This window comes from Episyrphus balteatus, chromosome 3 (assembly GCF_945859705.1).
Source record: "Episyrphus balteatus chromosome 3, idEpiBalt1.1, whole genome shotgun sequence".
Classification (NCBI taxonomy): Eukaryota; Metazoa; Arthropoda; class Insecta; order Diptera; family Syrphidae; genus Episyrphus; species Episyrphus balteatus.
Window position 1 is genome coordinate 128,119,371 of NC_079136.1, and position 21,359 is coordinate 128,140,729.

General features: G+C 28.1%; 2 protein-coding genes and 1 non-coding gene across 4 annotated transcripts; 1 reads left to right on the top strand and 2 right to left on the bottom strand.

The window, feature by feature from the left end:
• The first annotated feature begins 1,268 nt into the window (after positions 1-1,268).
• Positions 1,269-1,340, top strand: Trnah-gug (transfer RNA histidin (anticodon GUG)). The gene has a single exon. It is a non-coding gene; the product is annotated as a tRNA-His (tRNA).
• A 511-nt stretch (positions 1,341-1,851) lies between these two features.
• On the bottom strand, positions 1,852-11,955 carry LOC129914570 (glycoprotein-N-acetylgalactosamine 3-beta-galactosyltransferase 1-like). Of its 2 annotated transcripts, none has more exons than XM_055993889.1 (5): positions 11,891-11,955; positions 11,304-11,811; positions 11,109-11,202; positions 2,220-2,510; positions 1,852-2,144 (listed from the first exon to the last, which is right to left on the bottom strand). In XM_055993889.1, the coding sequence occupies exons 1-5, from the start codon at positions 11,934-11,936 to the stop codon at positions 1,989-1,991; spliced, it is 1,095 nt and encodes a 364-aa protein (XP_055849864.1). In that variant the 5' UTR covers positions 11,937-11,955; the 3' UTR covers positions 1,852-1,988. The 2 variants fall into 2 exon arrangements, with proteins under 2 accessions (XP_055849864.1, XP_055849865.1); XM_055993890.1 differs by having other exon boundaries at positions 11,304-11,815; positions 11,891-11,945.
• A 3,518-nt stretch (positions 11,956-15,473) lies between these two features.
• On the bottom strand, positions 15,474-16,105 carry LOC129915719 (cuticle protein 8-like). Its single transcript, XM_055995378.1, has 2 exons — positions 15,942-16,105; positions 15,474-15,881 (listed from the first exon to the last, which is right to left on the bottom strand). Exons 1-2 carry the CDS (start codon positions 15,951-15,953, stop codon positions 15,516-15,518), a joined length of 378 nt encoding a protein of 125 aa, XP_055851353.1. The 5' UTR covers positions 15,954-16,105; the 3' UTR covers positions 15,474-15,515.
• Between the last annotated feature and the right edge of the window lie 5,254 nt (positions 16,106-21,359).

The window sequence follows — 21,359 nt, forward strand, 5'->3', positions numbered from 1 at the left end:
CGTACGTTGAGTTGCCGGGGCCCGGAGCAAGACTAAATTTTAGGGCTCCTTTGATATTTTGAGGGCCCCTTTGATTTAGAAAATAAGAACAAATAAAAAAGTACGTATACAGCCTACTTTTTGTTTGTTTTTGGACTCTTGTATGTATCATTTGTTGGTTGCGAAGATTATATTCAAGTAAAATTTTGTGGGGCACTAGAAGAATATATAATTTTTCTTTAAAAAAAACCGATTTATTTTTTTGGGGTCCCTGAGGTAATATTTTTTTTAGATGAAATATTACATAATATGTGGCTGGCATCCAATTCATTATGCATTACACTAAAGAATATAATTTTTCTGCCTTGTGTCCGAAGTGATTTAATGTCAAATATCTTATCTTTTTGCTTCGTCTCCAATCGGGGCCCTGGCGTGTCAGGGGCCCCGGGACACCATACCACCCTGCTTGCCCCAATGGTGTGTACCCCCTGGAAAAAAAACTCAGTCACAAAAATGGTTACCGATTGAAATTTAGTATTTTATAGAATTTCACTGTCTTTTATCATATTATCTTAAATTTTAATCCAATAGATTCCATTTTCAAAATGCAATTTAATTTTTATTATTTTACCAGTCAAGCACATTACCGTGTTTTTGAGTTTTCTGTTACTTTAGGCAGATAAAAAGATGTCTTCATTGATTTCATCATTGAAAAAGACTCTTAGACCACCAAAAAGTATTTCTTCAGAAATAGTACAAAGGCACTTCTGTTGCTTTTTTTCCTAAGGAATAACACCCTTTCGCTTTATAATTATTATGTATTCCTCTTCTCATGCTAAGAGCAATACTTTAATTAAACTTCATATTAGGTATATACGAGTATGTACCTACTGAAGCATATTGTTGACATATTTTCTATTCCCTACCTACTACTTCGGTACAACCCCCAAATCGTGCCAGGTATATCCGATATCCTTCAACCCTCAAATACATCATCTCACTCGAAATACTTAAAGAACTTCTTATATTTTTGTTGAGAATTAGATATGAAAGAAAACGCAATTGCTTTTATTAATATTTTGTATCACTATCATACACACGCAAAATAAAACAACAACAATTGTTATCAAAACTATTTTTAGTTTATATTGTGTTACCGCTTTATGTAGGTATATAATAGCCATTCTTCTCTTATCAATCAATTCATACAAATGGTATTGATTCATTCATCAACAAGTTATCCACTCAATTAATTTTAATTTGACACCACTTTCAACATCACCTCGATAGCCGTGATCGTCTAGTGGTTAGGACCCCACGTTGTGGCCGTGGTAACCCAGGTTCGAATCCTGGTCACGGCAATGTTTCAAAGCATTGTCACGGAGAGGTGTTTTTTTTTATTTTTTTTTATTATTTATTCATTTTTTTAAATCGATTTGTTTTTTTTTTTTTCTATAGGTGGTAGGGAAAAAGTGTAAATGTAAGTGTAATTTTAGAAACATTCTACGATTATTTTTAAAAATAAGCTTAAGTACGAGTTCGACATTAAAAATAAAAGATGTTAGAAAATATTCAAAATACTGCGGAGATATTCAATAATTCATCTCAATTTAATAAAAAAAAAAAAATCATAAATTTTATATAGGTACATACGTGTTCATATTTTCCCTAAACACTTCAACAATATTTGAAACAGAGCTTTAAAATGAAAACCGAGCTTTCGTACGACTACTTCTTTTGAATTTCGATCTTATAACAAAATTAAATTGCATATTTTTCGGCGAAAAAATATATTACCCTGAAATTATACAAATTTAAACAATTTCACCGTTTATAATCTTCAATTTCAAATACTTTATTAACACATTTTAAATATAGTAATACAATAATATAAAACATAAGCTAACTTAAAGCTTAATGGATAGTTACATAACTTTAATTTTTATAATAAAGAATGATTTTATAAAAATCACAGAAAGTTAATATTAAAAGTTAGTAATTTTGTCATTTTATCCAATTTCTGATGATATTTTGCTTGGTAACGCTCGTAATTGCTTCTCAATTCCATGAACTTTCATTCGATATAGAAAAAAGTCATACAAATACATATCCTTTGATTCTAAATAATGAAAGGATATTGCATATTCAGAACAGCAAGATGGTCCCTATAAGTGAAGAAAAAAAAAAAATACAAAATTTATAAAAATACTTAATTTGAATAAAAGAACCATGGTTCTTACCGTTTGTATAGGTTCTAAGCTTCTATTAAACAACCATCCTGGCAGCCAATCCATTGCATCTGGTTGGACATAATCTCGAAGTGGTAAAGGATGAAATCTTTGTGTATAATCTATGGGATCCATAGAATTTCCAGGCATCACACCAACACTTGTTAGGCACTTTCCTATTTCAAAGTCTTCAGATGAAGGCTGTGCCTTGAGGCATAGTGTTTCATTGTTAAGGGAATCAACTATGAAACGTTTAAGTGCCTCCTTGCTGAGGACATAACCTCCTCCGCCAGACATGTAAACCTGAAAGTACAAAATAAATGTTTAGAAAAAGAACAAAGTACAAAATGAATAAAAGCGTTGCCCCATTATAAGAACTTTACGAAATCATTTTAAAAAAAATAAATTTCAAAGAATTCATCAACCACGTGTTAAAACAAATTTTTAAAATTTGGTTAAAATTGGATAGATAGTTCATTAGACTTTTTATCCAATTTTAAGCAAATTTTAAAAATTTGTTTTTACACGTGGTTGATAAATTTTTTGAAATTTATTTTTAGGATTTCGTTAAGTTCTTATAAGTTCCTTATTTGTATAAAACCATAAATAATACAAATAAAGAAATGCATAAGCCCGAGAGTAAATTTTTTGGGATCGGGTCAAAATTCTGACTTCAAAATTCTGCTTTTTTTTATGAAAACTCTGTTTTTCGAAATTCTGCTTTTTTTCTATTCTGTCTTTCAAAATTCTGCTTTTTAAAATTCTGCCAGCATATTTTTTGAACAAAAAATTCTGCTAGCTAATTCACATTGAACCAGTGTTGCCATTAAAATATTTTGAAAAATCTGCAGAATCGATGAAAAAAAATCTGCAATGCAGATTTCATAAAATTTGGAAGACACGATTTGAAAAAAATTGCGAACAGGTGTCAGCTAAAATTAATTTCGAGAATAATTTTTCTCGCTGAAATTGTTAAATTTGTATCAATAGCTTCTTCCCTGGAACCCTGGAAGTGTTCATAAATAATTATATCGTTAGGCTTTTTCCTCTATAAAATCATACTGAGTTTTGTTACAATTTGAATTTTAGAAAATGAAATCAGGAAGTCAAGAAGGAAAAATATAGAACGTTATGAACAAATTTCAGCTGATTTGAAAACTAAAGTTAAATAATTATACCATTTTACTGGATTTTTTGAAATGAAATCTATTTTTGTTACTGAAACGTTAAGTTTCAGTTGCAGATCAAATCTGCAGTGCAGATTTATGGTTCTCAAAAGTCTGGGAATGTGTTGAAAATCTGCAAAATGCAGATAAATCTGCACTATTGGCAACACTGCATTGAACATTCACTTTTATTTTTTTATAAATTAATAAATTTCTAATTATTTTTCGAAATTATTCAACATTAAAAATTTTGTCTTAATATTTTTTAATTTATTGATTTTTCAAACAAACAATGCACGTAAAAAAAACTGACAAATAAAGTAAGTAATCAAATAAGCAGCGAGGAGATAATTTTACCAAATTCTGCAAATAATTAAAAAATGCTTTTTTAAAACAGAATTATGAAAAGCAGAATTTTAAAAAGGAGAATTTTGAAAAACAGAATTTTGAAAAGCAGAATTTTGAAAGCAGAATTTTTGTAAACCAGAATTTTGAAAAAAGAATTTTGACCCCGGCAGAATTTTGACCCCAACCCAAATTTTTTTTGTCAAAATGCTGATTGTAGTGAGTTCACGCATTTGTTTAGAGACAAAATTAGCATCGAAATGACATTTTTCGAGATCTTCTGATTTATGCCTGTCTTCTAGAAAGAACATTGTTATGATTCATTTATCATAGTTAAGATTTTAATTAAATGGATATTTTATGGTAGTTTTTTAGCATTTCCTAGAATATTTAATTTTATTTTCATTTTATCCATCACTTTTGTGTTCATTTCTGATTTATTATACGCGCAATTTTGACATAATACACAAACTATAAATATTTTTGCAATTTATTACTGCACACATTTCTTTCGGTTAAATCTTCAATCTTTATTTTTTGTATCTTATGGCCGTGGCATTCAAATTAAAATGAAATGATTTTTATGACTTCTTAATTAATTTTTATTATCTACTTTTTTATTTCTTTTCAAAAATTAAAAAAAAAAAAAAATAAATGAATTAGTAACAAGTAATAAAATTATGTTTTACCATAAATAAACTGTTAAAATTTGTTTGTTTCATAAAAAAAATAAAAACTTATAACAAAAAAGTGTTATGTCAACAGGTCAAAGTTAAAATTAGATATGCTTACGAGAGTTGATTTATATCACCTTATCAGTGAATGAAATTGATATAGCGAAATTGTTAGCGAAATTTATTGCACTTTAAAACAATATAAAAGTTAATGACTATTCTGTTTAAAAGAAAAGAAAATTTGGCACAACGGCATTCCTATTAGACTCGTGCCATCAATTTTTGAAAAAAATATTACCAGAAAATGATTGATGGGACACTTTAAGATTATTGAGATATTAACGATTAAACTATTGAATCGCAACCAATATTAGCATGAAATGAGGTCGGGGAGTAAAAAAAAGAGGTTTTTAATACACCGAAAAAAAAAACCAATATCAATTTAACATTTTTTAAATATCAAATTAACATTTTTTAAATATCAGCCAAAAATGCTCTATAAAATGTGTTTTATGATATTTAAAATGTTAAAACAACATTTTTATTATCAGGATGATATTTTAATGTCACATTTTGGAAATTTTTTTTTGATATTTTACTATCATTTTTTCATATCAATTTCTCATTCCAAATTATTGAAAAATATTAAATAAAAAATTCTTAATGTGTACTAATTTAAAGGCGCTTTGTGTTTTTCCGAAGTAAAATGTATGATTTACTGAGAAAATTTGATCGGCACTAAGATTTTACTTCACATAGTTTGGGAGAAAATAACAAAACAATTATATCACCTAAAATAGAAAAAATAATATCACCATTATTTTGTAAAGAATATTCCCTTTCAGTAATGTTTTGAAAAAAAGAAAGAAAATTCTTAAAATAATAAAAATAATAAAAATGAAAAGGAAAGAAATAGGTTTCATTATAATAAACTAAAACGTTAAATCTAGTCAACATTGATATTTTAATTGCCAAAGTGAAATTTTCACTACCCCACCTGAAATTAAAAAATGTCAAAATGATATGATAAAATATCCAAATTGATATTTTAATTGTTGGACGACTTTTGTCACTATTTTTCAGTGATTGATAGCTGTTAATTTGATAGCTGTTATTATCAAATTTTATTTCGGTCTAGTTTCTGACAAAAAAAAGACGTCTTATCGAAAACAAATATTTAGGTATGTAAAAGTTGTAGACAATAAATATTTATAATTTTTTTTTTTACATCAGGTACTTAAAAAATATAAAAAAAAATTAAAAAATACAATATTTAAATTTTATTTTTATTTTTAAGAAAAATAGTTTCATTTCAAAAATGGAAAAAAGACTATTTTATGTTTCAAAAAAGCTATATTGATTTTTCAATTTAAAACTAGAACCTTTTAATTTCAATTCAAAAAAAGTTTTTTAAAACTGTTTGAAATTTGGGAATTTTAAAAAATGGCATTTTTGGTTAAAACACTTAATTCAAAATGGTATACAAATGCTTTGCAAGAACTTTGAAAAAAATTGTTAGAAACGGTAGCAACTAATAAAAGTTAAAATAAAACACTGCACAACCTCACTTTTGGGATCGATTCGATTTTTCATCAAAAGTTTTCTATTTTTTTTATTACATCTTAAAAATAACAAAAAATACAGTTTTTTTTTAATTTCATTGAAAAAAAATTTATTTTTTATTAAAAACGACTCCTTCGATGTTGATCAAAAAAATTTGTGACCTAAATTTTGATTACCAATAAAAATTTTTGAATATTGCCCAGCGTAGATGGGAAATTGCACTCGCCTTAAAAATATCTATTTTCGTATTCCCTTTCAAATCTTTTTTTAATCAAACCTTTCACAGTTTATGTTATCTAGAAATTACAAACATTTATGAGCGGTGAGACATCACCATTTAACCAAAATATTTTTTTTCTACAAGTATAGAAATGACTCACCCATTTGTGTGTAAAATTATGTTATCTAAATTACTTTTTTTACCAGGAAAAACCTCAACACTGACTTTGAAATCTTCAAGCTAAATATCTAATTTTAATGAAATAATATTATTCGCTTAAGAACTCTAGAAAAATATATTTTTTGTTCATGACAACTTGTTCTTGTCCAAACATATGGATTTACGTAAAACACATAATAAAATAGACAGACAAATTGTTTATGACTCTAAATTATACACCTTTTATCAAATAAAATTAAGATTTTGTAATGAACATAATTCATAGCACTATTTCCAGTTTTATTTTAGCTGCGAATCAAAAAAGATCAAAAGATCAAATCTTAAAGCAAAAGGAGTAGCTAAATGAAATTTTTATAATTTCCTGAAAGATTATAGCAAAATTCGTCCAAACACTTCGCACATTTCAAATGTATTGATTGATTTTGTTGATATTTTTTACAATCTTTAAATACCAAAAGTATCATCTCTCGCGCTTATTGCAAATTTTGAAAAACAATTAACGTTAACGTGATGCGCGGCCGGCATCAGTAGCAGTATCATCATCAACATCATCTTTTTGTTTTTTTTTTTAGCAATGCGAATTATATTTTTTTTCTTATTTGTTTTGATTAAACATTTTTTTTTTTTTTCAAGTCTAAATATGTACTTTGGTTTGGCATTTTAAAATGTCAACTGCACAGTATGGTGTCGGCCTTTGTCAATATTAATTAAAAAAAAAAGTTTGATTGTGATTTGTGACTAAGGGAATCACATTGACCTTGACTATATACCGTACAAAGTATACAAAAAAATCAATAAAATTACTTAATAAAGTTTTCAAGTATTTTCAAGAAATTGAAATTAAAAAGATAAAGTATCTATAAGTTAGGTAGGTAAGAAGTCGCTAAGATGGGTTCAGCTTTTTAATAAATGTATTAAACCTTTATTTTATTTTTATTGGATGATTTAATTAATGAAAATTATTAATTCTTTATTTTAGTAGATTTTTTATTTTATAAATTCCAATTTATTCATATGACATTCAGAGACGAGACACATTGGGAGATTTTGGTTAAACAAGTTAATCATGAATTTAAAAAAAAAAAACAACAAGAAACAATGCGTAAATATCAATAAATTTATTTGATAACAATAATATCTCTCAGGGGAAAAGATTTTAACTATAATTCAGTAGATTTTATTTGTCATCAGATCCAGAAATATTGGGACACATGTTTTATAAATTGCGAATTTAAAAAAAGGTTAAAAAAAAAGTTAGAAACATCGGCGGGGATATTTTAAAGTTCTGCCTATAGGTATATAATTTAACTTAAGTTATGCAACAAAAAAGCAAAAAAAAAATTAAAGACTTGTTCTTGAAAATATTAAAAGAAATTTAAATATTTTATTCGTAGGTATAGGGAATGCGTATTAATTTTTTATCAAACAAATCTTTGGTTTTTTTTTTATTCATAATCGAAAATCAATAATGTATTGGAAGAATTTTGCATATATTTTTAACTTGCATATTATTGTACTAAAGAATATTCTTGTTGAATTCTAGGTAAGGATGGTTACATAATATTTGGAGATTATTTTGAAGTGAAAACTTCTTTAGTATCGTAGTGATTTGAAACAAGATGAAACGAAAACGCGACACGACTTCAACTTGTTATAACTTTTTTGTTTTGATAGATAGATAAATGAAATTTTCACTGTAGATAGGTAATTAAATAAACTATAATTGTACAAAATTTTAATTAATTTATATTCAAAATTCTGAGATAACGGTACAAAGATGTTCTTTTTCTACACACGTTATATCTTTTGATGTAGTGCACATACAAATTTGATTTAACTTTAATACGCATGCTGATAACATAACCTTTTATTTGATATATCACACATAACGGTAGGTGCTCTACAAGTTACACAATCTTAAATTGAAAAAAAAAATAATACCTGAAAACACCTGTAGAGATCTGTTGCCGATGACCAGACGCCAGTGAAGGAAGTACCGTTATCTCAGTTTGAAATATCGATATGGTTGGTTACTTTTTTTGTAAGGATGGTAGAAATATGATTGAGACGTCATATAAAAAGTGAAATAAGCTTTCAGATGATATTTTATCACAAGATGTCATTTAAAAAAATAGATTTAATGGGAGAAAAAAGATTGATTTTTGTACTTTTTTTATGAAAAAATTGATTGGGTTCAAAAAATTCTAGCTCTTTTTGTAGATGTTGTATAGACATGGTCGATATAAATACTTTGAGCTGAAACAATAAGCTTTTGGGTGATATAAAATTTATTATGTTTGGGTGGATTTAAAGGTGATAGAATAAAAAAAAGGTAGACTTTTTCGATTTTTTTTTGCAAGAAAAATGATTTTTTAAGGTTTCACTTCTACCACGTGTGAATTGCACACATGATTTTTTTTTTTTACCATGAATAACTAAATAGGGTAGTGAAATATTGACCGATGATTATCAGTTTTTTCCATATTGCATGTATGAAGGTATATAGGGACTGTATATGTACTTTATTGTCTTCTGTTATAAGAAATAACTGAATTTAATATTTTGGAAAAAAGCTGTCTGCAATTTGAGTTTCAACATTCACATGGCAGAAAACTTACCAAGTAAACAGTCAAAATTTAATTGAAAAATATTTAAAAACAAAACTGTTTCCAAGGGTTTTGTTGCCAAAACAAAAATATATGTACCTACCTACTTTTCTGAAGGTTTTCGGTGTGCTGAACTCGAATCCTAAGTCATAAAAAACTAATCAGCTCCCGTTTTTTAAATATGAAATGCAGCACTTCGGACCTTTTTCTTTTATATCAGGAAAATTGTTTGAAACGTCGACGAAAAACAATAAGTTATCAAAAACGACCTATAGCCTACACAGAAAAACAAGTTAAGGAAAATTGTTTGAGCATATTTAGTAACGGTTTCTATAAGAACTATTTTCCTTCTTTCAAGACCTGTTTAAAGAAAAAAGACATTTCTGATAAGAATTTTTTAAAGAGGGGAATACAATTTTAAGACCTTTTAAGAGTTCGAAAATCTTGCGATTAAATTTTGTCTAAGATTTTTTTAGTTAAGTGATTTATAGAAGAGTGAATACAAAATTGTCTCAATTTATTTTGGGAGGGTTATGGAAATCAAAAGGATTTATTATTGGAAGGAAACCATTTTATTAATGGATTCTTTTTTCCAGTTTTAAATCGATTCAATTTATTTATAAAAAAAAATAAAATCAAGAACTATTTTATATCTTTTAGTTATTATTTCATGATACAGTTTTTGCAGAGTTGCTAAAGATTTAAACATGGCTCAAGGGAGTGCCATATTTAGTACTCCGAAGTACTAAAAAAAAAAACATTTTTTTGCATTTTCAAACACAGGAGCTGATTAATTTTTTTTTTTTGACTTCGGATTCGAGTTCAGCACACTGAAAACCTTCAGAATAGCAAATTTTTGTTTGGGCAACAAAAAAAGGTTAAATTTTGTTAACCAGTGTAATTTTTCATCAAAAATTTTAATAAAATCGGTCCAGTTGCTAAAGAGAAATTTAAAATACCTATGTATGTCATTCCTATCAAAGGTACAATCTTTTAATGAAAATTTATATAAAATTTGTTTTTATCAAAATATTGATCTTACGAAAAATTGCAGAAGTTTTTTTTTCTAATCTCAAGAGTAACTTTCATTCTTGTGAGTTTTTAATATTTTCGTTTCGATTTAAAGCACGTTTTTTTACTTCAGCAATGACAAGGTTATTGAACTAATATTTATTTTTTTTTAATTTGAAGGAAAATCCTTGCTAAAAAATCGAGAGCTCAAAGTTTTTTCTTTATTTTTTTAAATTAAATAACTTAAATCTTCTAAGCAATTTCTTGCTTCCCAGTTTTGTTGAGACTTAGATATGTTGGTATACCTATCATAGTTTATTAAAAGAAACGACGAATCAGACAAACTTAAATATGAATTAATTAAACCACACTTCATTCCACAATATAAACCCGTCTTTATAACTACCTATTTGTCAAATTTAACGGTTTTATTATTAATGAAAACTTTTGCTATAAGAATCTTTATTTGGCAAAGAAATTGTTAGATAGGATCGCAATATTTGAATAAAATAGTCAAAAATACTACCGAAAGCGAAAACAAGCTTAAAGATATTTTATACTCTTGTTTGGACTATAAATATACCAATTAACACACTCTTTGACATTGTCTACTCTCAAACACTTTTGAATAAATTTTAAAATTTTTTAATCATCAACATTTAATCATTCTCTATTAATTAAAAACAAAAATGACAATATCTTTATAAATTATAAAGCAGCATCAACAAAAACTCATTTTTTATGCAACACACTTTCATTAGCACATCAATATCAATTTCCCTGTGTATCTTTGACAGTTTGACACACAACAACAATGACAGAAAAATTATGCACTCTGCCACAGTCAAAATATAAACTGTGCGGCAGAAAAGTGCAAATAAATCACAGTCTTTATTCACAAAAAAAAAAAGAATAAAAAGACTCCTATTTGCACACAACACAACTTGACAACACTTTGTTGAATATTCAAATGCATCTCTCTTATCTCTTCTCTCGACTCGAGGAAGATTTAAAAAATTTGAATAAAATCCAAACTAAACAAAAGGAAACACACTCAGTTGCACGACACTACTTCAAAGATATTAGATATATGAGTACTGTCTCTTGAAACTTAAGCCTATAAAGAGTCAACTCACATTGTCATCATAGGTAAATTTATGGCCAAAATAGATAGGTTTTTGTGCATCATATCCGTACAGCAAATATCTCAAGTTTTCCATCACAATGTATCTTAAAGTATTCCAAAACAGAGAAAAAAGGTCAAATATACAAAAATTTTCCAGATGATCGCCCCCGTATGTCATCGTCATCGTCATCGCAACACAACTTACGTATCATCATCTGCCTTCAAAAACCATTCGCCTTCGTGCAACAAATTTTCATAGACATAACTAAATGCCTGACGTGTTTTTGTCCACAAATTGTCATGACTATCCTCAACGCCAATATCAACTGCACCCAGATCCTGGTCGTCTTGGTTGCTTATGAAGATCAATCGGTTGCAACGTTTGCCCCAAGTTGCTTTCAAATGTGTCGCCTTGTCGCGATTGTCGGCATAAGTTAGCACTATGCAAACTATGCGAACTTCTTCAAATAAATCCGGGTAGGAGGATTTGGCGGCGATAGCACCACTCGGACTGGATAATGATGATGATGATGATGATGAAGATGACCCGTAAGATGAACCCACCTCTCCTGTGGTTATAACGAGGGTAGTTGTTGGTCTTTCACTGAGTATCTCTGTTACCGAAGTTCCGTAAGATAAAAGCGTGACAAATGCCATGGCAAAGCCAAAAACAAACCCGAATAATGCTGCTAGCCGAACCCTCAGGCTTGACACTGTCTTGAGACAAAGGAAACAGAAAAATAAGATATCAACTGATTTTTTGTGTAAAGTTAGTTTTTAAGGTATAATCACCTTCGCCGCCGTTGCGACGCCTACTCACAAGTACGTCCGAACTCATCACCGATTTTTGTTAGACTAATCGATGTTCAAGCTTAAAAAAGTCTGCCTGTGGCTCTTTATTTTTTAGCTTATTGAAGTGTCGATCGAAGCTCATCTAGGTATTGATACTCAGACAGATTGTTTTTTTTTTTTCATCTTTTTTGTCGTATATTGACAATATTTGTTGTTTACAGACGCGATAGCAAAATTGATTCTTGATACCGGTGACCGGTTACAGTATTTAAATTAGAATCAATGTTATTTGAATAACCAGACGGAGAATAATAGTCGGGCGTTAACTTTTATAGAATAATAAGTTAACAACTTCCAGGAGCTTAAAAAAAGATTAAGTTTTTTATCTGTTAAGCGCGAATGACTTGTTCAGAAAAAAATTTGATTTTTTTTCGATAAAACGGAAATGGATTTGAGTTTGGCTTTATTTTGAGGATGAAACGTTTAGTGTGTTTGGGGCTTAAGACTTGTTTACACACAAAATTTTTGAACAACAAATTTAGACAGTCGTGGTCTCTTAATAGCCTGCTTTAGATTCAAAATGGTGAAGTCGTTTATAAAATGTCTTATTTACAATTTTTCTAATAACTGATGCGTTCTCACTGGCAGTAATTTAAGAACATGTGATAGTACAATGTTTCCATATTAGGACTCATTTTTCAGCAGGCTAAATTTTTTGATCAAAATTTTTGTGCCAACTTTTAAAATAAAAATAAAATTATTATTTGTACCTTTATTAACTCTGCTATAGAACGGCTTTTTTGGTGTATGAATTTCTCGTTAACGACATTTCAACAGAAACGTTAAATAATTTTACAAAATTTTCAAAAAACACATTTTTGGATTTAAAAAAAGGAAAAATCAATATTTCGAAAACGGGTTGATGAATTTTATCGAAATTTAATTTTATATGTTGAATTATATTTTCTTAAAAATGGCATACCTACCAATTTTTTTTTTTTTTTTTTGTGTTAGAATATTTTTATATATACAAAATTATTATAATGATTTTCAATTACTTATTCTTAAAATTCCTTTTTATACAAGAATTCAAATAGCATACTTGGTTTTGTGTTAAACAACAGTGAATTTATTATTTGCGTTAAATTCTTTTATATTTTATCATTAAAGTCAACAAGTTTCTGGAAATAATTATCAAGTTTTATCAGGTTATGGACCTCTTAAATGCCAATTAAGAACTTAGTTTTTCGTAACATCGTAAACACACTTTGATTAAAGCCGATTAAATTTGATAACTCTATCTCTATAAAAACTATTTGGAATAAAATTTTCGAAATTTAGCTATTTTGCTCCTTATCATCTTTAATATTGATAATCTTCTTGATCCAATCCAATTTCATTCAAATAATAAATTGTTCCTAATCTTGTTCAATAAAAAGCTGCAACATTAGAGCAGGGTTGTAAAAATATTAATTTAAAAAAAAAAATGTATTTGAAATTAAAAAAAATATTTATTGAAACTAAAAATATTTTGCATTCAACAAAAAATATTTTTTGCAACTAAAAATATTTTGCATTGAAAAGAAATTTAATTGCAAATAAAAAATTTTCTGCATTGAAAAAAAAAATTATTGCAAATAAAAAAATTTCTGCATTGAAAAAAAAAAAATTAAATGCAAAATGTGTGCATTAAATATTTTCTTTTTAATACCTACTCGTGGAATTTCTTACAAATTTGTCTTTTTGACCTTATAACAACAAGTTTTATACCTAGCCAAAATTGTAAGAAATTCGACGAGTATTAAAAAAAAAAATTTGATGCATACCTACATTTTGCATTGAATTTTTTTTTTCATTATTCCATGCACAAAATATTCAGGCATTTGGAGCCTGCTTTAAGCACTCTAATTTGTTCAAAGTAATTGTAACGGCCCACAACAGCACTCGATGAAGAGCACTGAAGCAGGTTTTAATAGGAGGAATACATAATGGTACATAAGTATCATAAATGTATAAGAACTCCACCGATAATACGCTTGCATACATAAGGTAATGTACAATCCACAATTGTAGTTGTACTACCCGTACTAATGTTTTATTTGCAATACATTTTTTTTTTCCAATGCAAAATATTTTTCTGTGCAGTAAAAATTTTATTACCAATGCAAATATTTTTCAGTTGAAATAAAATTTTTTTTAATGTAAATATTTTTCAGTTGCAGTAAATATTTTTATTTCAATGCAAATATTTTTCAGTTGAATTTTTTTTTACAACCCTGCATTGGAGTGACTTTAACCATAACAGCAAGTACGTGCCTGGGTCGCATTTATTTTTTATTTTTTTTAAATACCGATCAAAAATTTTTTAAAATAAAAATAATCTAAGAATAATAGCCCAATACCCAATAAAAAATAATTCGTTTTGAAAACCTTTTAAAAATGATTTTTTTTTTTTTAGAATTCTTAAAACAAATTTGAAGTTTACTTCTATGTATTTTTGTTTTAATTTTTTTTGTCAATTAAAACTTCTTAAGCACATTCAAGTGAAAGTTCTAACATTCACTGTTGAACAAGAAATCTGTTAATCTGTTGTTGCATCACTTTTCTTTGGTATTTCTATTTATTATTATAACTTTTATAAATTCGCTATCGCTATTGGAAGTGAATTATGCATCTTTAGAAAATAAGCTTGAGAATTAAAAACAAGCATCATCAGCAGAACAAAAATCGACCCAGGTCAATACTGAAGTAAAGCGCCATCCTAAAAAAAAAAACAGAAAAAATATTTAATTCCAATTCAAAAATATAATTAATAAAACAATGCCGTTGATATTTTTAAAATTCCTATAATCTCCAACATTATTGTGTGCCTAACATCATTATGCATCCCCAAATATGTCCTAGACTTGTTAATAAGACGTGCGAAACTACTTTATCATAATAAAATCTGTTGTCATTCAAATAAACTTGCCTTATTTGATTTTAAATATTCATAACTCACATCAATTAAATCATATTGTAGACATAAACAAACTTAAAAACCCTATAAAAATATAAAAAAAAGACAAAACCTTGACCTTTTAAATTGATTTTTGTCTGAGACAAAAACACCAATATTGACACTATTGACCAGTATTTCCGATACCAAGCAAACCGAAATTAAATGTTAATTTTAAATAAATTCTGCATTTTCTGCATCATCATTAATTTTTAATTAATTTCAGTTCACAGAATCTAGAAACTTTTTTTTTTGTTAAGCTGAAAACATTTATCACTTCAAATTAACAATTTCACGCTAAAAAAAAAATTTGTTGTTGAGATACCAAAAAAAGAATAACAACTAATTTAGTTATCATAAATTGTCTTTTTTCATGTTTATGTTTAAATTTAAACTTAATCTTTTGTGGAATTTCCTCGTTTGCAACCGGTATTGGTAGAAAATACTTAGGACTTGGCGTTCAAACAAATCAATCGCTTTTAGCATAAATTTAACCAAGTTAACATAAATTTTAAATAATTTTTAATTTTTATTTAATAATTTCGACTTAACTTAATAATAAAACAAATGAGTAGAGGTGCGATGAACAAAAAATATAAATGAAAAATCAATTAATTCAATCCCTGATTAATGATATGAAGGCGAGCCTTGGGAATGAGCTGCTGCAGCATGATGATGATGGGCATCATAGCTCAAAGGTTCCCGATGAACTACAGCATTAAAGCCATTATGGTCATCGGCGGTGTAAGTGACGGTTCTCTTGAAGCCATCGGCATCGATCAGACTGTATTGACCATGAACGGCGTCACCATCGCGGGCTTCTGTTTGACTCTTGATGTCTCCGGTGTGTTCATCATGGACGCCATAATTGAAATCGTATTTGGGTGGTGCATAATAATCGACTTGATGATGCGAATCGTGATGCGATTCGTGATGTGGGATTTCGTATTCTCCAGCTGCTACAAGAGCAACTATGCAGAAGGCAATAACAATCTTGTGGAAGAAGAGGTTAAGTGAAAAAGATCATATTTCGAGTCTCGAATCCTTTCTTACCTTTAAGGACATTTTTGTCTAAGTTTTGGGTAGATGAACTATCTGTTAAGATGGCTAAGAAGTAACTGGTACCATCTGAGTGCATTACAGAGTTTATTTATAAAGAAAGTTCAAGTGTGAGAGTTCCCCCCATTTTTAAAGGTCTTGGCCTACCACAAAAAAAGACCAACAAAAAGCCAAAAACAATACAAAAAAATAGCTTTCAATTTCATTTTGACAGCCAGACAGGGGAAAAATCTATTTCAAAAGATATTCAAAGTATCTATCTAAGCCATCGAAGATAATAAAAAAAAAAAAAAAATACCAAAACTGGTAGGTACAAGTAAGTAACAAAGTTATATAGGTTGTATATCAGGAGGTTGGGTACTGGTTGTCCCCTTTGATATGGAGTTTCGTCACACATGATGCTCATTGAAGAGCAATTGGATTTTATTTTTTTCGTGTGTAATTTTATGCTCGTTAGCGGGCGATAGATAGAATTGAGTAAATTAAAATTTTCAATTATTCATTTTTCAAGTGATTACATCAGAATGAAGTAATCAACAAAAAATAAAACAAAAAAATAACGGAAAATAATGCCTAACAAAACATTTTTAAAAGTTTAACAAAAAAGTGTGTGAAGTATAAGCCATAAAACGCTGCCATTACTTATCTTTATGGGAATTGTGTGTGTGTGTTTTTTTTTTTTTTTTCAAACAATAAAAGCAAAAAGTGAAACATTGGATAAAGGTATAAAAGAGTTTAAGAGTTTCATATAGCGGTTACCCGGTAACTTACGTATAATGTCTTTGAAATAGTTGGATAAAGAGTTATTTTTGGTAAGTTGAATGGAATACCATAAATACACTCCGTGTCATTCGGTTGAAATGGGAAAGAATTCTATTTGAAAGATATTAAAATAAGCGAAAAGTCATCTCAGACATCATTCCGAAAAAATGAGGGATATTTCACAAATCTTAAGTTTTTGGGCATGAATTCATTGCATTTCTGATTTGAGTTGCTGCCTTTTATTTGTGAAAGTCTAGCTAAAATTGGAAATATCACCTTAGAATTAGTTACACAGCGTTACCGTTGAAAATTTTTGAAAGGTCGCTAAAAAAGTCGCTTTCAGAAAAAAAGGTCGCTAATCTAAAAAATTGAAAAAAAGTCGCTTTTTTGTCGAAAAAGTCGCTATATGAGGAAAAAAGGTCGCTAAACCGTTTTCATATGTTTTTAAATAGAAAAATAAATTGAAACAACAAAAACAAATAACAAAATTAAAAACTAAAAAGTTGGTTTACGGACGATGATTTTGCGTGATAACGTCATAAGAAAACAGGTCGTGTGCTTTTGTTAAAAAATGATCTAAAAATTATTTATTTGCCAACTTTCTTGTAAGAAAAATTATAAGATATAATAAATCTTATAGTAAAGTACCTACTTAAACTAAAGATTAAGACCTAACATATATGTGTATAACTGTATGATTTGCGGAAAAACGGAATAACTTTTTGAATCCTATCATAATTTACAAGAAAAAGTTAAATCAAATACCTTTTTTACTTGCGATATAGGTACTATAGGGCAAGTTTAGGATTCGTAAAAAAAATCGAACTCGAGATAACAATTTTACATGATATTACGATGATGGAGAATGCCAAAAAAGTGGGTCCGGCAATTCTGTCTGTCTGTCTGTCTGTCTGTCTGTCTGTCTCTATCTGGAGCTGCAGCCTAAACGAGTGAAGTGATTTTCTTCAAACTTGGCAGTTAGCAGTTTTTGGTGATTCCCTAGAGGGAAAATTGAAATTTTTTTTTATGACCAAAACTAACGGTACCTGCCATATAACGGAAATAGAAAAGGTAATTTTTTTCAAAAACGGCTCTAACGATTTTGATTAAAATTTTTGTGTGTAGTACTACACATAAGGGCCAACTTTTTAAATAAAAAAAATATTTTTTGTACCGTTATTAACGGTACCTGTCATAGAACGGTTTTTTTCGTTTCTGAATATCTCGTACAAAATTAACCCGATTTAAATGAAAATTTTTATACAAAAGTGTGTAAGTAAAGATAATATTAAAATTTTAGAAAATTATAAAAAAACGCATTTTTGGTTTTTTAAAAAATATTTCAAAATTTTTTTTTGAAAAATCTATTTTTTGAAAACGGATCAATGAAAAATTTTGAAATTTAGTTTTTATGTGTAAATTAATTATTTCTTCAAAATGGCATACCAACTTTTTTTTTGAAAAATGTTAAAAAAATTGTATATATAAAAAATTATTTTTTTTAAAAAACGGCTTCTACAATTTTCAAAATTTTTTTTCTAAAAATACCTTTTTATACGAGAAATAAAATGGCATATTTGTTTTTTTTTTTAAGATATTTTAAAACGGAGTTTTATTAATTATAAAAACAGATTTAATTTTTTTATACTACTTATGAAATTTCTTCAAAATATCAAATTTTAAATTTCTTGAATAAAAAGCTTTAACATTATAGTTACTTTAAGCATAAGAGCAAGTACGTGCGACCCCAGTCGTGCAATTTATTTTCTTTTCTCATAATATCAATTTTTGTATATGAAAAACTTACAAAAAAATTACGCCATTAAAAAGTTTAATATTTTTTCTAAAAAAAAGGTAAAAAATCCATTTTTGTTATATAAATTTTATACCATCTGAAAGCCTATTGTTTCCGCTGTAAATATTCATATCAACCATGTCTGCACGACATGTACGAAAAGAGCTAGAATTTTTTGAACCCAATCAGTTTTCATCAAAAAAAAGCAAAAATATCAATCTTTTTTATCTTCTCAAGCCCTTAAATAAATTTTTTAAAATTAAAATAAAAAAACTAGACCGTACTACTGCACTCTTGTTCCATTATTTTATTTGTTTGAAATTTTTTTCTATTTGCTAAATGCTTGTTCAGCATTCAACTCGGTCTGCTCAGAGAGCGATAAATTATTCTGAGTCCATCGATCGCGCTCTGAACAAGCTCAGAATACGTTCAGAACTAAAAAAGAAATTGAAGCTCTAAATGTTGAGAGGTAAAAAAGAAATACAATTTTTAGAAAAAAAGTCGCTATAAAGAAATTGGTGAAAAGGTCGCTTGGAATAAAAAGTCGTCGCTTGGTCGCTAAGGCTTCAAAAAGGTCGCTAATAGCGACTAAAGTCGCTTAGCGGTAACGCTGGTACAAGTTCCTTAAGAGCTCCATTTCATAATTTTTTGCAGGCGAAATACCAAACCTAACAATTGGATTAAATTTTTTTAGTAAAAATATTCTTCAGACAGTTTTTGGCGTCTGGCAAATTCTTATAACCCACTCATAATAAGTCAAAACAAATCTGGTGAATGATCTTTATACAAAACTAGCCGACCCGCCCGTTGCATAGCGCTTCGCTGCTATGGTTATGAGTGGAATTAAATAGTGTTTTATGTATAGTGCTTTATGTATATAGTTGAATGTTGGTTAGATTGTTTGTATGTTTGTTTGATTGTGTGTTTGATTGTTTGTTTGATTGTTTGTTTGATTGTTTGTTTGATTATTTGTTTGATTATTTGTTTGATTGTATGTTTGATTGTTTAGTCTGTTTGATTGATTGTTTGTTTGATTGTTTGTTTGATTGTTTGTTTGATTGTTTGTTTGATTGTTCGTTTGTTGTAAGTGTTTTGTTGTTTGGTTGTATAATGATTTAATTGTTTGGTTGCCTCTTGTTTTTTCTCTGTCGATTGTTAATTGTTGTTTATTCTCTGATGTTCATTGTTTCATGTTTATTGTTAGGTGTTTGTTTTTTTGTTATTAAGTTGTTTGGTTGGTTATTGGGGTGTTTGGTTGTTTGTTGGTCCTTGTTTGCTGTTTGGTGCTTGTTGCTTTTTTTTGTTTTTGTTGTACACATGAATACATTTAATCATTTAAAAAACTACTTCTTGGACACGTTATAGGAATAAGGGCGGGGTTAAAGTTTTAGTGAGGTTAACAGTAAAGTGGGTTTGAGTTTGTTTATATGCATTATAACTTAAACAATATTATGTATTTTGATGATCAAGTATCAACTTTTGAATCTACAAAATTTTATTATAGGTACATCTCCTGTTTCAATTATCTCTCATGCTTTCTATTGACGGAACATAATATTGATTTCTGATTGTATGATAATTATCTCAGGATATTGTATATGAAATTAATAGAAAATTAATAGAAATTGAATGAAAATGAAATTGCACAGTCATAGTTTATTTAATTACCTATCTACAGTATAAATTTAATTTATCTATCTATTAAAACAAAGAAGTTATAATCAAATTATTTTTCGTGTCGCTTTTTCGTTTCATCTTGTTTCAAATCACTACGATACTAAAGAAGTTTTCACTTCAAAAACAAAACTGTCATAAATACTCAAAAGTATTAAAAAACAATATAATTTTTAAAAATCTGCGTATTTTACAAAAAAAAAAAAAAATATATATACGCTTGAAAATATTCATATTTTCATATAAGCCTACAAAAACAATTGCAATTTCTAATATTCTTTTTTATTAAAAATTCATCTAGAGTTAAGTGCGTTGCACTTTGTTGCATGAAAAAAAGTAATATTGGCAACACTTGTAACATAAAATAAGTGCCTTCTGGTATGGTCGACCATTGTATATATATTTCCATAGTACTATCATGGAGACAAACGATCTTAGAAACTCTAGTGGGAGCTTAAAAAAGCAGAATTTGTATGAAATAAATGCACTGATCGCTACCTCAAAATAGTTGTGATATAAAGTAATACTAAATTCGACTTCATGATAGTAGTATAGAAATATATATACAATGTGGTCGACTACGTTTGTAAGTTTGAGCAAGTTCAATTGAGACAGTAAATTTTGTGATTTTTCATCAAATGTTATCGTTCATGTTAATCGGTACTATTTTTAGCATTTCTTTTTCTATATAGATAGTAAATATTCAAAAATATTTTCTGCGAAAGAAGTAAAGTCGTAAAGATAAAATTAAAAGACATATTAAAATCAGATAGGTAGCTCAAAAAAGTGAAAAAAGAAGGTACCCGTTAAAGTTACCAGAAAGATAAATGACTGGAAGAAGAACTAATGAAAATATTATCATATGTGTGTTATTATTGCAAATAGATTGCATTTAAAACAAAAGAAACAATTTGTCTACCAACAAAATTTGATCGGGCGGTCTTACCCTCATGTGGGGCCATGAGGGCCTTCTTTTCAGTGTTTTTTTTTTATTAATTTTGAGAGTTTCTAAAAAAAATAATAAACTTAATGAAAAAAGACTATGGGCCATATTCATTGACGCTGTCTAGGTTATTACTAAAAAAGACTGGAGTTTATCCTTTTTAAATAACATTTTATAAACCCCAGTCTAAGATAAACCGGGGTCTTAAGACGACTATTAATGCCCCTTTATTTTAATT